General features: G+C 55.4%; 6 protein-coding genes across 6 annotated transcripts; 4 read left to right on the top strand and 2 right to left on the bottom strand.

The window, feature by feature from the left end:
* The first annotated feature begins 566 nt into the window (after window positions 1-566).
* Window positions 567-2577, top strand: F5144DRAFT_204789 (membrane dipeptidase-domain-containing protein). Its single transcript, XM_066782952.1, has 3 exons — window positions 567-1103; window positions 1163-1375; window positions 1449-2577. Exons 1-3 carry the CDS (start codon window positions 848-850, stop codon window positions 2438-2440), a joined length of 1461 nt encoding a protein of 486 aa, XP_066645332.1. The 5' UTR covers window positions 567-847; the 3' UTR covers window positions 2441-2577.
* Window positions 2578-2713: 136 nt separating this feature from the next.
* On the bottom strand, window positions 2714-3127 carry F5144DRAFT_487078 (mitochondrial 37S ribosomal protein uS13m; the record flags this gene model as incomplete). The annotated part of the gene is made up of 2 exons (XM_066785587.1): window positions 2714-3013; window positions 3080-3127. Coding segments are annotated over 2 exons (348 nt in total), but the record flags the coding sequence as incomplete, so codon positions are not given.
* A 561-nt stretch (window positions 3128-3688) lies between these two features.
* Window positions 3689-5473, top strand: F5144DRAFT_486402 (methyltransferase domain-containing protein; the record flags this gene model as incomplete). The annotated part of the gene is made up of 1 exon (XM_066785548.1): window positions 3689-5473. One exon carries the CDS (start codon window positions 3689-3691, stop codon window positions 5471-5473), a length of 1785 nt encoding a protein of 594 aa, XP_066645330.1.
* Window positions 5474-7343: 1870 nt separating this feature from the next.
* On the top strand, window positions 7344-8944 carry F5144DRAFT_486470 (ACT domain-containing protein; the record flags this gene model as incomplete). The annotated part of the gene is made up of 4 exons (XM_066785551.1): window positions 7344-7367; window positions 7508-7898; window positions 8007-8597; window positions 8655-8944. 4 exons carry the CDS (start codon window positions 7344-7346, stop codon window positions 8942-8944), a joined length of 1296 nt encoding a protein of 431 aa, XP_066645329.1.
* F5144DRAFT_569515 (ribosomal protein S5 domain 2-type protein) lies at window positions 8766-10469 on the bottom strand. The gene has a single exon (XM_066788702.1). It carries the CDS (start codon window positions 10034-10036, stop codon window positions 9179-9181), a length of 858 nt encoding a protein of 285 aa, XP_066645328.1. The 5' UTR covers window positions 10037-10469; the 3' UTR covers window positions 8766-9178.
* Window positions 10470-10474: 5 nt separating this feature from the next.
* On the top strand, window positions 10475-11871 carry F5144DRAFT_569512 (AIG2-like family-domain-containing protein). The gene is made up of 4 exons (XM_066788701.1): window positions 10475-11008; window positions 11091-11098; window positions 11169-11530; window positions 11622-11871. Exons 1-4 carry the CDS (start codon window positions 10882-10884, stop codon window positions 11668-11670), a joined length of 546 nt encoding a protein of 181 aa, XP_066645327.1. The 5' UTR covers window positions 10475-10881; the 3' UTR covers window positions 11671-11871.
* Window positions 11872-14931: the final 3060 nt, after the last annotated feature.

The following is a 14931-nucleotide window of genomic DNA, read 5'->3' as shown; positions in this document are numbered from 1 at the left end:
GTGCCAGGGCCGCAAAGCCTCCCACGCAGCGTCACCCAAGGTGCAGTGCAGAACCAAGATGCAGAGCCAACTGCAGGTGAAAGGACTCTTCGTCGTGCAGAACACACAGTGGATGGAATCCATGGAACGCTGCAGGAGAAGCCGAGCCAGAAATTCCTTGGCACCAACTGACTGTCTTGACTTGTGCTGATGAATTCGAGACGTTCTTTACCCCACCATGAAATATACTTGAAACATTACGTATGGTACAGACTTTACGAATAGTGGGGTCGACTGTTCGAGTGAGTGTTACACAACAGACAACATGGGAGGAATGACGAGGCTGAAAAAAGCCATTAATGATTGGCGCTGACTTACACCACACGTACGAGGCTTGGGCCCCGTCAAAGTGCCAGCTATCGTGAAATGTCTTGTGATATTTGACAACAATCCTTGGAGTATACCAGCGAGAGCCAAGGGAAACGGCCAGGTGTTTTGGAAAGACTCGTGTTGAGATGTTACTTTTAGTCCCAAGCAGTTATTGAATCCTAATAAGTGATTTTGTGTTGAGTTAAAGAGAGCATAACGCCCTATTCACGCAGTTTTGGGGTTGTCAACGTTGAGAATTTGCGCCGAAGAAGAATCCGCTGAAAGAGCATTGATTGACAAGAACCCTGACGGACTTGAGCGACTTGGTATTTCCACATTTGTCATCGTATCAATGGCAATCCCCCGTTCCAGGCCCACTTCACCTTATCCTCCTCCACTACCACCGGTGAAGCCAAAACCGGTGATTTCCAGAATCAATCAAAAGAACGATTAACAACCTCCGATATTGCCTCACCTGGTGACACAGTAATCGGGACCCATGAAGTCTAGCCCGGAACTCCCGGGGCCCGTCGGCCGCGCCGAGCCCAAAGGCGGTGATAACCCGGCGGTTGCCGGACAACCGCGGCGGGGGTCCTCGAAGGCCGCTTTATACGTGATATTGCCATTGGTGTTTTTTGGGTCGTTGATTCGACTATTCCCTATCCATTCGGTGTGCATTGGCAGGCTCCGCTCAACCAAACCTAGGACTATCGAAGAACGTGTCGAGCATATCTTGCGGACGACGCCCTTGATCGGTAACTTCCCTCGGAACCCTCGTGATGCCATAGTCTCCTCCAGCTTACACCACTGACAGACGGACACAACGACCTGGCCATCTTCATCCGGGCATTCTACAACAACCACATCTACAATGAGACCTTCAGCGAGCCCTTCGCCGAGGGCGGTCTCCGCGGCCACGTCGACATTCCCCGTCTCCAAGCCGGCATGAACGGCGGCGCTTTCTGGAGCGTCTTCTGGCCCTGCCCAGCCAACGGAAGCGACTACTCGGACGAAAACTACCACTCCAGTAACCTCCCTCCCTCCCATCCCAACACCCCCTCCCCCGCGGTCAACCACTCACTAACCACCCCCACCAAAAGTCGTCCAACAAACCCTCCAACAAATCGACCTCCTCGCCCGCCTCCGCCACTCCCATCCCTCCATCTTCGCCCCCCCCACCCTCACCAGCACCGAAGCCCTCGACCGCTTCCTCGACACCCACCACCACACCCAACCCCCCCAACGCCAACCCCCCAAACTAATCGGCCCCCTCGGCGTCGAAGGGCTGCACCAAATCGGCAACTCCGTGGCCATCCTCCGCCAATTCCACGCGCTGGGCGTGCGCTACGCCACCCTCACCCACAACTGCGGCAACCGCTTCGCCGACGCCGCCCTGCACGAGCACCCGCTGCGCCGCGCCGAGCCGGTCTGGCATGGTGTCAGTCCGGCCGGGAGGAGGATGGTGCGCGAGATGAACAGGTTGGGCATGATGGTGGATTTGGCGCATGCGAGTGTGGATACGATGAGGGATGTTCTTGGTGGTGGGGGGAGTGGGTGGGAGGGGAGTGCGGCGCCGGTGGTGTTTAGCCATTCGAGTGTGTATGCGTTGTGTCCGCATCCGAGGAACGTGCCGGATGGGGTGCTGGATTTGGTGGGGAGGAGGGGGGGGCTGGTGATGGTGAATTTTAATCCGGGGTTTATTTCGTGTGTGGAGGCGCCGGGGAGGGGGGATGGGTTGCCGGAGTTTTATCCCGCGAACGCGACGCTGCACCAGGTGGTGAGGCATGTGTTGTATATTGGGGAGCGCATCGGGTTTGATCATGTTGGGTTGGGGAGTGACTTTGCGGGGATTGTGGATGTTCCGGAGGGGTTGGAGGATGTGTCCAAGTTCCCGGACTTGATCGCCGAGTTGCTGAGGCAGGGAGTGAGTGATCGGGATGCCGCGAAGGTGGTGGGGGGGAATATTCTCCGTGTTTGGGGGGAGGTTGAGGCCGTGGCCAGGGAGATGCAGAAGAAGGGCGAGCCGGTGTTGGAAGATGACTTGCCCCGCCTGTTTGCGGCAGGGTATCGGGGTACGGAGAGGGAATTGTGAGCCGGAGAACCGGTGGGGCCCGCTCCAAAAGGATGAGTGTTGACCAAGGGCTTTGTAGCCCAGTTTCCAGTATGTATATTCCGTATTGTACATAGAAACACACGCCGGTGCGCCGTTGCTCGGCCGGGACGACCAACCCCGTTGTCTATCAGTCCCAATGCGCCCGCGAACCCGGACTCTCCTGCCCGGCCCGGGGAGAGACAAACACCATGTCGAATATCTCGCCCCAACCTGCAATCCCAACCAATACCCTGAAGCCGACCCCTCCCCTCTCTAACCCCGCCGCTCGACCTTGTTGAGTTTCCTGGCCGTCTCGATCTGGTTTCTTGTCCGTTGGCCGCGTACCGGTAGCCCCATGGCGTGCCGCCTACCGCGGTATGTCCCCATGTCACGTAGCCGCTTGATGTTGTCTTGGAGCACTCTCCTGGCGTCGCTTTCGATATTCATCGTCGACAGTTCGGCCGTCAAGGCTGTGAGAGTTTTGGGCGGCAGCGTGCCTATCTTCGCCCCGGGATAAATCGAATATTTCGCCAAAATGCGATCCGCTGTTTGTGGCCCGAGGGCGTAGAAGGACTGAAGCGCTTTCTGAGGGGGCATGAGTGCGCGGGCTAGAGGAAAGGGTGGTGTGATTCAGCGCACCTTGACGAGCTTCTGCTCGTTGAAGTTAACTCCGAAGATGAACACCTGTCGATCATGGTCAGTTTGATTTACTTGTGTAGTAGAAAAATGCCCGTACCATCTTGTCTATTGCGGCCGGACACCCTCAGCCAAATTTTCGTCAACAGCGCATTCGGGATCAGCATCAACGTCGCGGCCGCGGGTCGAGATGCAAGCTCCACCGGATGTTGCCGATAAAAATCCAAGAGAATGTGACAGGTGCACCCGCTTGGCAACAACTGACAGCTTGCCAAGCCTTTACCTGACAACCACCAAGGCACTCAAGGGCAAGGATTGAGTCGAAAACTAGTTACTTCGTATGGATGACAAGCAAAGGAAATTGGTGGAAAAGAAAATAAATCGAATAGATTCTGTGAAATAGATTGAATAAAATCAGAATAGAGATAAGGAAATTTGATCGATAAAAAGAAAACCCAATGCAGGTAATTCATGGTTGGTTTCTGCTGTTACTCATTCAGACTCATGCGTTTTTCCTTGTACTGTCCACTGCCCTAAAGTGAATTTCCCCCCAAAACACCTGCTTGAAAACAAAACCACCTCGTCACACACCACACATGCCGCCAGCAAATCATGGCTCACTTTGAAACGAGGCCAACGCGGCCGCTCCCACACTCTGACGAGTTCTCCTCAACAGAAGAGTACGTGGAAAGCCTCTTGCACTTCGCTACCAACTCGGACCTTTTCCGGTTTCTCTGCGGCGGCGTCCACATTCTCGATTTCTTCACCACCGACCCAGGAGTATTTGCTGTGGCCGTGCCCAAAGAATGGCAGGACTATCTGGTGCAGACCACCCCAATGGGGCTCCTCGATTTTATGATGCGGGATGACCTCTCTTCGGTTTCTCCAACAGGGGCCACATGCACACCCCCCGAGTCGCTTATCCAATATGTCAAGGACATCAGGAAACTTTCTCTAAATCGGACATTCCACCCCAGCAGGCCAAAACTGCCTGTTCTCCCAAGGCAGGTGGCGTTGGGGATGAAGACGAAAAAAGTCCACGAAGTCACGCACTTCGCCGGATACATTGATAGGTTGGCTGAGGATGCGGCTCGTGCCTTGGGCGCCGAGTTTACTCACTTTGTAGACTTCGGGAGCGGGCAAAATTATCTCGGTCGGACACTGGCTAGCCCGCCCTACAACAAGCATATCGTTGCCGTGGAGAGCAAGGAGGCCAACATGGCCGGCGCCAGGGACCTCGATATTCTCTCGGGGCTGGCTGAGCTGGAGAAGCGTGTGCGCAACAAGAAGCTCTATCACCGGATTTGCGAGACCGTAGATCCATCACTCCACAACGACGAGGAGGCTTTGAAGCGCGCGGCAAAGGAACTTGGCATATCCGACGAGGACATCGCCACCATCGACGTCAGACCTCGGAAAGAGCTGCAGGCAACATACGCCGTAGAGAAGGGAAAGGGCACCATCGAGTACGTCGTCGGCCGCCTCGAGCATGCCGACTTGACCGATGTGCTCTCTCAGCTGCGCGGCCAGGAAGACGAAGTGCGGCAGGAAGACCTTCGTATGATGGCCGTCTCGATCCACTCCTGCGGGAACCTATCGCACTACGGGATTCGTTCCATGATCCTGAATCCGTGCATTCGGGCTGTTGCCATTGTCGGCTGCTGCTACAATCTCCTCACCGAGAAGCTGGGCCCGCCGACTTACAAGCCTCCCTTCAGCCGCCCGACCCTGCAACCCATCAATGCGCGGGTTGCCAGGGAATCAGAAAGACGGGACCCCCAAGGTTTCCCGATGAGTGAGCGGGTTTCGACGTATGGAGGTGACGGCATCCGACTCAACATCACCGCCCGCATGATGGCGTGCCAGGCCCCACAGAACTGGACCGAAGAGGAGAGCGGTGCTTTCTTTACGCGCCATTTTTATCGTGCCGTCCTACAGAAAATCTTCCTCGACAGGGGCGTTATCTCCAGAGTCTACCATGGCGAAGAGGCTGGCGAAGAGACCCCTTTCAACTCGAGCACCAATCCGGTTATTATTGGGTCACTGCGCAAGCAGTGCTACACCTCCCTTTCTGCCTACGTGCGAGGCGCCATCGCCAAGTTGACCACCAACTCTGATTTCAGCCAATACAGCCAAACCATCAAGGAGAAGCTGGGCGACATCACAGATGAGGAGATTGCCCGATACGAGGAGACATTCCAGCCTCGGAAGCGAGAATTAAGCGCCGTATGGAGCTTGATGGCATTCAGTGCCTGTGTGGTAGAGTCACTTATCGTGACGGATCGCTGGCTTTTCCTCCGCGAGCATTCTGATATTGTCCGCGACTGCTGGGTTGAGACGGTTTTCGACTACCGCGAGAGCCCTCGGAATCTGGTTGTCGTCGGCATAAAAAAGTAAAGCAAAAACTAAGGGATGATCACGGTCGGAAGTTGCACCCACCCTTGGTTGCAGTCGGATAGTGTCGGCGGATGGCTTCCCAGGAGCGGGATATCGCTGGCCTTGCACAGCAGCAACCACCCCACGTCCAGCCAACCACGACGACTGCTCCCAAGTCGAGTATCTGCCACAGCCTAGCATATCGCGGGACACGGAGCCTGGCGTATGAGGCATGCGAGCAGCAACAAGGGCGGCGACATACAAGCGGACCAATTCGACGCAACCAGACTCTAGCCGTAGGCTCGGCATACTGTCGTCGAAGACAACTCCCATTCCCTCCACGGCCCCGCCACCTAGCATTGACGATGCTGATGCTGGTAAAGACAATGCAATACACACCCCTTGCAGGATGGCCATTCTGTGGGGGCGCGTTATATCCAAGCTCTGCCACTTTGGCGTCACAATCGCGACTCCTTCTGGGAGCTGAGAGTTGTTGGTCGGGCCCTGCGCTAGAAGACTGACCAGTCTGGGGAAACCGAATGAGACAAGTGTACTGCTCCAGGACAGCAACCCCCTCATGCATGTCGATACCGAGCCAGCCGAGTCCCTGGTGTGCGAGAGCAGCGGAAGTTGGGTTGTACCACGGCATGTCCACGCATCCTTGGTGTGCCAGATGCACCCTAAGAGAAGGGCATGAACTATCGTGTTTCTCATTGGTACATCAGTTGGATCCGTGCCGTGATTCCCTCATGTATCTCTTGTCCCGTTCTCTTCTGTACATCGAAGAGCGCCCTGGCCTTTGATGCCCCTGCTCATTTATCTTTATACCCTGCCAGCAACACGAACTTCAACGCGGTACCTGGCGGCATGGTGGGCGGTCGAGGGAGGGGAGCAAAGTGCAAATGCGGGGTGCTCCAGGAACCACCTGCAGGTCGCAGGGAACCAGTGTCTCGTCGATGCTACGTGTTGCTTCAGCTCCAGCGGGCGGCAGGCACATATTCCTCTCTGACAAATGCATGTCTCATCATCGACCATACTCTTGCTCGTTTTCAAGACATTTCCCTGTCAGGAACTTGGTTGGAAAGGACATCCAGACCCTTCTCGTTCCCCATTGATCTGGTGCTGTGCCCCCACGCCCCTCCCCACCTCTGCAGACAAGCTGCAACCTAAATTAGCATCCGAGATACTTCAGCTTGCTCCATGCCTTGGCACCCTCGAGGTCACGAGTCCATCCCAAGTACAAAGCCTCAATGATAGGCCAACGGTTGTTTTTGCCTTCTGCCGTCTCCTGATCTCCAATACGGATGGAGCTGTGTTCTTGTAAGGTTTGCTGATCCGATCCGATCGTCTCTGCTATCTGCGGAGCTCATCCGGGACCCATCAAAATCCGTCTCTTATCTATTCCCTTACCTTTCCTTTTTACCATCTGTACATACTTCCAGACGCATGTTATGCTGTGATTTGTATTTCGGGTCTTTGCAAACACTCAAACAGCATCCGTGAGTCACGTTATCTCTAGTAATCCATTTTGGACACCCTCGGGTTACCGGGGTACCTAGTCATCAAGTAGAGCAGGTCCACCGCCGTTGATAAGTGACAACTCCGCTTGGTTCCCAGCTGGGAGCTCATCTTGGGTCACTGCAGTTTAGTTGAGTGTCGTCTTTGTATTTACGCAGTAGCTCCTAAACTCGCCGGTTTCGAACCCCTTTCTATTGTGCGGGAAGAACAAAGAAGCGGGAGATCTTACCCGAACCTCGCCTCACCCTGCAACCTCAATCATTTACCACGCTTGGCTGCCAACACTCAGCCGCCTTGCATCAATTGGATGCTGAAGCATTGAGCTACTGTAAATTCAGGGTGCGCCCGTTGCTGGAAGGCACCTGACCGAGTCATGAGCGCGCAGGTCTCGTTTCTGGTAAGCTTCCCACTTCCCGGCCATTGTCGATCGACAAAAGATCACATACCGTCATGGTGCTTCCATGATGTCTTATCTAGCCATAACTGGCAACTCACTTCTCACAACAACAATTCTTCCCTTGCTAACAACATCTCTAGGACGGCACCCTGAGCCTGATCCATATCCCTCTCGAGCTCTACCCCAGCCTCCTCCAGCCGATCCTCAAGGTCCTCCTCCCTCCCAGCCAAGACCCCAGGCAGAGCAGGGCGGGTAGCCTGACCATCGAGGACCACCGCCATGGCTTCCTCAACATCAGCGTCACGCCCATTGAGTGCTCCATCGTGTGCAACTCGGCCTGGGCGGCGTCTGTCTTCGAGCCTGCCATCAAGCGGCTGCCCGAGAGCCAGGCCAAGGCTGTCACCATCTCCAAGGACACATACATTGCCCTGAGCGTGTACGGCTCAGGCATGGACGCAGGTTCGCGGGTTGCGGACCTAACGTCACCGCTGGCTTTAGCGAATATCTCCATCTTTTTCATAACGACATATTGTGGGTATCCCCAGCCGCTCCTGCTGTATCACCAGAGCAACAAGTGCCAATTACACCTTTCCCCAACCCCTGCCCCTATTCAAGAACCCAGAACTGACCATCACCTAGACTCCGACTTCATCCTCGTCCCCACCAAAGACCGCCAAGCCGTCGTCGAGACGCTCCTCGCGCGAGACTTTGTCTTTTCCGACGACGACGGCCAAACCAACCTCGTATGCGGCACCTCACCTACCACAGCAACCGCAACCACAACCCCAACCACCCGCCACACCCACGCACCACCACCCACCCCCCAAACCCAACCCCCCGCCCCGCAAACCACCGACCCCGCCACCATCACCACCCTCCAACAACGCACCTTCACCCTCCTCCAAAAACGCCACATCACCCCCTACCTCTCCCCCGGCCTGACCCTCGTGCAATGCAGCGGCATCCGCGGCGCCGTCACCCCCTCCCACCAACCTTCCGCCAAGCCCAAACCCAACCCCCAAGCCAGGGCCCAACAACAACCCAGAGCCCCCGCGTGGGTCGACACTATTGATACAAAGCTGTACACGAGCATCGTGACGGCGCTGGCTGCCGCGCCGCGGTTTTTGAGCGTCACGCTGGCGCCGGATGATCCGCCGGCGTTGTTGGTGGATCGGGGGTTGTTGGGGGTGTTTGGGGATAGTTTGGTGGGGCCGTTGGGGGTGGAGTATGGTGGGGATGGTGATGACGATGATGGGGGGGATGGGGAGGGGGGTGGTGATGGTGAAGATGATGGGGCGCTGGTGCCGATCTTTTTGGATTTGGCGGACTTGCCTTTTGAGGCGGCGGGGATTGTGTCGGGGGTGGCGGGGCGGTTGGTGAGTGAGATGGGGGTGGGAGTGGTCGGGGGAGGGGGGGTGGAGTTGTCGTATTTGTCGACGGCGAGGGCGGGGGCGGTGATTTTGGGGAGGGCGGGGGCGAAGGTTGCGTTAAGGGTGCTGGGAAGGTTGTTGGATGAGACGGCGGCTGCTGCTGCGGAGAGGGAGAAGGAGGAGGGAGGGAAGGGGGTGGGGGGTTGAGGGGGCGAATTCTGGTTGGGGGGTGGTGAAAAGGGGGTGGTAATGAAAAAGCGTTGAAAGGGGATGGTGGTGATGAAAAACAGTGGTTGCTGATATGGGGGTGGGGTGTTATATAGGTTTGTTCCAAGGTTGTAGTCATACCCTCAACGGTGATGGGAGTGTAAATGTCACAGACCAAGTTCTCCTCTCCATTCACATTTCACCGCAGACAGGATCACCCAACGTGCCACCACTTCACTTCCCCCCTTTCTTCTTCCCGCCCCCAGCCGGGACCTCCTCCTTCACCAACCCCGCCCGCACGAAGGCGTCCCTCGCGGTCTGGTTGATGAGCGCAAACCGGCGCGGACCGAGCTTCTGCCCCCCGTACCAGCGCGTCACGACGACCATGGCATCCCACAGATCCATAAGCTGCATGAGATGTAACAGCCGCCCACCCGCCGCCGTCTCCCCGTCGTCGTCGCAGTCCTGGAAGCTGGCTCCGTTCGGGCCCCGTATGCGCCAGGCCGTGATGTTGTGCGTGGCCGTGCGGACCCGCTTGTCTGACGCGAGAAGGTGGGCGAGGAAGGTGGCTGCCTGGGCGGGAGACGTGACGGGCGCATAGCGGGCGACGAAGGTGGATTTGTTTTCTATGAAGGGGACGGAGAGGATCCAGGGGGGCTGTGGGCCCAGGTCACCGGCGCTGGGTTCCGTCGAAGGGTTGAGAGTGGGGGTGTCGTCGCTCGCAGGGGAAGCCGGGGCCTCATCCTCTCCTTCGCCCTCTCTGACGGCTGATAACAACTCCTGGACTTTCTCTATGGCGTCAAACAGGCATACTTGCCCCGGCTCGTACACCTCACTGACCGCATCCCGGAAGAGGGCCAAATCCCTTGCGGCAGCCCCATGTTTTCCTGCGGAACCGGAACTATGGGTGCCGAGGACCGTGGGAGGTATGTCTGGGTATGTTTGAGGGAACTGCAGTCGCAAAGAAGCTGTTTCCCCAGGAAGAGTGAGGATGAAGATGGATGAGTCTTGGTCCTGAGAGGAGGGGGTGAGTGTGTTATCCCCGTAGATGGAATTGATGGCTTCTATTTCGTCGGCGAGCGCTTCTGACATTTTTGAAGGTCGGGTGTGGGGCTGGTTTTGGTCCTTTGGAAGGCCAACCCGAGTCGAGGGTGTGGTGACCTGTGAGTGGTTGATGATTTGAGTGTTTGCGGTTGAGAAATGGGTGGAGCACGTTTTCGGATGAATCGCATTGCGGGCTCAACCCACCTAAAGCTAACTGGAGACTAGCACATCGAAGATATAGGCTGCTAAAATGCCATTCTATCCTTCTAAGTACCTAGAGCACTCCATGCCAATAGATCTATTAATCGAATTATGGTTGCTTTTACTATCATTTCTCTTTTTTAACAAGGACAGAAAAACACGGAAGATAGTTGTCGAGATAAACCCCGGGATAACGGCCTGGTAGAGAGCCAAGCCGAAACCCGGTCACTGCCCCCCTGTATTTACATACTCCGTACACATATCTTCTTCTTACCCCCAGGTATAGTTAGGTAGGTCCCACTTCCATTTTCGGGCGGTCAATGGTCGATATGTGCCGATATTTCTGATTAGAGATTCACCATTGCCGCTTGAGTGTTTCATCCTTTATGTTGGTCAGCTGCCGAGAAGAAACCGATATGGGACCAAGTGCATGTTTGCCTCAGCTGAGTGTGCCTCCTTCCGATCCGGGCTTGCTTGGCGCCGGCCATGCAGCAGCCCAGCAGGCAAACGGATAGACCACGCTCACTGAATATTAAAGACTCCCAATCTCGCCCGATAAGTTGCCCTTTTCGCCGCACAACACTTACCAATTTTGAGCACCTGACATTTTATGACTCATAATTCCTTGTTCCCTTCCCAAGTGGTACAAAAAGTCATCCAAAAGCCAACAACCCCCCACTGCAAACGACCCCATGCGACGTGTCAAACGGCCTCCTCCTCGTTCTACTCGCAAAATGGCCACTTCTGATAACGACGCCCAAGCTAGCACTCAGGCCAGCATGCCAAGCGACGATGGCACGCACTGTGCTTTCTTTTATGGTAAGCTATGCAACTCTTCGTCCCTTTCGTTTTCAACATTGATTTCCGCCGGGATGCAGCTGCTAACCATTTCAATCGATAGGCACACTGGTATGGCAGCCTGAAAATCATGACTCTTAGGCCTTAAGCGGGACACTGCTAACCAACCACCATGGCGCAGATGGCGGCCGACGTCTTCCATACCGTCTGCTACGGAACCAAAGACGTCCCCGAGGAAATCAGCAACCTCCACAATTCTTACCCCGCCGTCCTCCATGGCTTCTGCCGCCGCCGCGTCAAGTACGCCGACTACCCAGGTATCATCGAGGACAAGGACCACAACGTTGTCGGCACCTTTGTCACGGGGCTCACCAACGCGAACATGGCCAGGCTGGACCACTTCGAGGGCAGCCAATACGAGCGCCGACCCGTCACCGTCAGCCTGCTTAAGAAGCTCGCAAACGGGAAGCTCGTCGAGGGCACCAAGGTGGAGGGCGAGACCTACATCTTCTTGAACAAGCGCGACCTTGAGTCGAGGGAGTGGTAAGCAACCCGGGTTTCTAGCTATCGCCCAAATCCTCCCCCTGTTTGATTTTGAAGCGATCTTGGGGCAGGAGACTGACACAACCATTAGGGATCTGGAAGAATTCCGCCGTGAGAAGATGCAGAGATGGACACGCTAAGTCGGACTAGAGATGATGATCAGCGATACTGCCACAGCGTTACCAACATCTGGCTTTGATATCCTTGACCATCACCCAAGCAACGCGGAGAAGTGGATGCCGACTCTTGAGAGCATTCAGCTTTTGGTCACGGACAGGAACCGTTAGTTGGAGAGAGTGTAGCGACCCCATCCCAATAATACAAATTCACATCAAACTTAACATTCTGTCGAGGGCCATGAGGAAGCAGTACTGACCGCGCTGATGCCCATGTGTCCCTGGTGCATGTAAATCTCCACACCCATAATATTTGGCAGCGTAGCCCCGTTTATCCAATCTAACGGATAGCCTGGCATCCCATGTGACTTTCAACAATATGAATGAGGGCATTTTATCATTGCTGGACATGGCCCAGATGTGTAACTCTAAGCACATACTTGAGTAAACAACCAAGGCCCTCCTAAACAGTACCTACTGAATCTTTAATTTAAGGATCCATTTGCTCTGATCATCCTCTCGAATGGTATCTCCGCCTCTCTCTCCATGCTCACTCGCATAAACTAACCCTTCTAATCATAAACATATCATATAGCCCATTCGCCACCGGCCGAAGGTTAACCAACACCTAAAGCCCACCTTTGATTCACTTCAAGAACGGAGGAGTTAGCCTCCCACTTACGATATACGAAGATTGCGCAAGCATGCATGAGCAGCTAACAAACCAGCCGTCGGGGCAAAGTGGCAACGGCAGCAACAATATGATGACTGAACTCTCGGCCGGGGGAGGAGCAGGTGGACAAGGCCAACGATAGCAAACCAGACCTGGCGCCATGGCAACTGTGCCATCAGTCTTCCTGGGAACCATCTCACCATTGTCAACGGTGCCAGCCCGCGCTATACCTCACAATCTGGCGCCGGTAATAAAGACTGGCTCGACGCAGGCCATCGATGATGGTCAACAGTTGTCGAGATACAGCCACCGGCTTACCACCGAAACGGCAACGATCTTACCTTTGCCGGCAACTCCCCGGCCCGACGCACATCGCAGCTGGCACGGGAACTACCGGCAGCTTGACATCGCAGCCGGCCCCGCCCCTTATACCTTCCGCGGAAGTGGCCGAGGACTGCTTACACTCCGGGCGGGGCCACGCTCGCTCGTCAGCAGAATACTCACCGGGCCGGATTCCACTGCCTTTGCCACATGCATGTGTGGTCGCTGCCTGGGGTTTGTCAGTGGCGGTAATGAAGGTGTTGGGCACTTTGCGGAAGGAGGAGGAGCTGTTGTTGGGGTGGGGTGTCTAGAGAGTGCAGGGGATGGATAGCCTTGGGGTTTTATAGGGCGTGGGTCGATCTTTTGGAGGGAGGGTTTAAGGGCCATCGTTATCGGTTGAGGGCGAGAAGCGTAGTCGAGGGGGGGAGGGTTTCCAGGACGCAACTGCTTGGTGGCAGGGGATGCCTAGGGGAAAACACTCGTTCGGTGTGACCGTGTCCGAGGCCGTTTCTATTGTCAACGGAAACGCCGGAAAGGTTAGATCTGAACGGGCACTGGGATAGGGAAAATGAAAGTACGGAGCGGGCGACGATATCAAAAAGGGGAACGATTTAGCGAGGTTGGGAGAATGTATCGACAGGTTTCCAACAACCGCAGGCGGCATGCGGTTGAGGATGGCGGTTGTTCGGAGCGGTGGCAATCTTAGGGCGCTCAGGGAGCCAGGGGCCGTTGACTCGTGCATCCTTAGGTTGTCATAGGCGGCAAGAGGGCGATGAAAAGGGCAGGGAAATTCTGACCGGTAGTATCGTAGGTTCGGCTGGTTCATGGATAGGCGGTAGCAGATTTGGCTTCGATGCCGGGCAGGGAGGCGGATATAACGGCGAGACCTGAGGGTAGAAGGGGGCTTTGAGCTAGAAACCATGGCGTGCATATCGTGATCCAGAAGATTAGGTTAAGAGTTGGCAACACGAGAAAGCCCAATGACAACACAACTCTGCGGCAGTGAGCTTTTTGCTGGTTTTGCTGTTCAAGGAGTCGTAAGATGGAGGGGTGCTGAGTGAGGAAGCCTAATGGATGTGTTTGGGGATTGGAAGAGGAAGCCAACTTGGAGCCGCAACTGCGGTTCCATTGTTATACATACCGCATCGCACTCAGTGAGATTGAGGATCCGGCGAAGGAGTTGTAAGGTGGAGTGTGAAGACGGTCGCAAATTGATGCGCAACTGCCCATGAACCCCGATTTTCCCATCCTCTCATCCCTCCGAATGCCGTCGGCAACAGTTGGCAGAACACCCAAACCGGGGGCTGGGCGGCCTTGCTAATGCCCTAGTTATTTTTGGAGAAATGTACGAAACAAGGTGTCCGTGGGGGCTTGGCCGCAAGTGTTAAGTCACCCGAAAGAGCACAGGATCCGTCATCTGCGAGGTCCTGGCAATGCGCCAGACACAATCTCCTTATGTCCGTTAGTTGGTTTCGACTCTTGGAGGCTGCGACAGTGGAAGGCCCGTTTTTCTTGCTGCGCGGCGGGCCTGGCTGCGGCCTCGTGGCAGAACACGGGACGAGCTTCGTGCCGACAAAGTGGTCGGTTCTATGGTTAATAAAAATACGATGGTCAAAATCCAGGTGACGCACTCTTAAGAGAGGAAACGATGATCACGCCATTCGAGTTGACTGTTGTATGTAAATTATACAGTACCTTAGAGAAGGGATTTGACGAGTCGAGCTTGGGCCTGAACGCTAGCGTGTACGAAGCATCGACAGGGACTGTGGTTAATGTGGGTCAGGAGAATCCCTGTTGTGCGGGCTGGTAGGCTGGAAGGAGCGGCACAGTGGGCCGTGCCCTCGCTTGGCAGATCCATCCATGAATCCGGGCCCCTTGGCATGGAGATCTGCCGCTTCGCTTCGCAGCTCACAGGGCCCGATGCCTGCGACAGAATTCCATGATCCATTTCGTAATCGAACCCGCATCAATGGCCAATTCTGTTCAGGAATGGTTTGCGGTTGCATAACATTCTCCATTCAGTGGCAGTAAAATGGGAATACTAGCATTTTTTTATTTCTTTCACATTTCCATGGCGAACACAAAGTCGGCCACCGTCGCGTCACGCAGATGGGATGTTGTTTGATGCCTGTCACGGCCCTCGGCCTTCGCTTTGGCCTCGAGTCTCACGTCTGACATCACCTTCGTACCAAATACTAAGTCGTCACAGACAAACCCGCCCCCACTCATGCTTTCGTGGCTTACCGCCACCAACGTCCCTTTCGTATTGGCGTCTGTGCCGCCCCTCTGTC

Source organism: Chaetomium tenue, assembly GCF_020726465.1.
Source record: "Chaetomium tenue strain MPI-SDFR-AT-0079 chromosome Unknown F5144scaffold_3, whole genome shotgun sequence".
NCBI classification, from domain to species: Eukaryota; Fungi; Ascomycota; class Sordariomycetes; order Sordariales; family Chaetomiaceae; genus Chaetomium; species Chaetomium tenue.
Note: the sequence above shows the minus strand (reverse complement) of the source record. Positions and strands in the feature narration are given on the sequence as shown.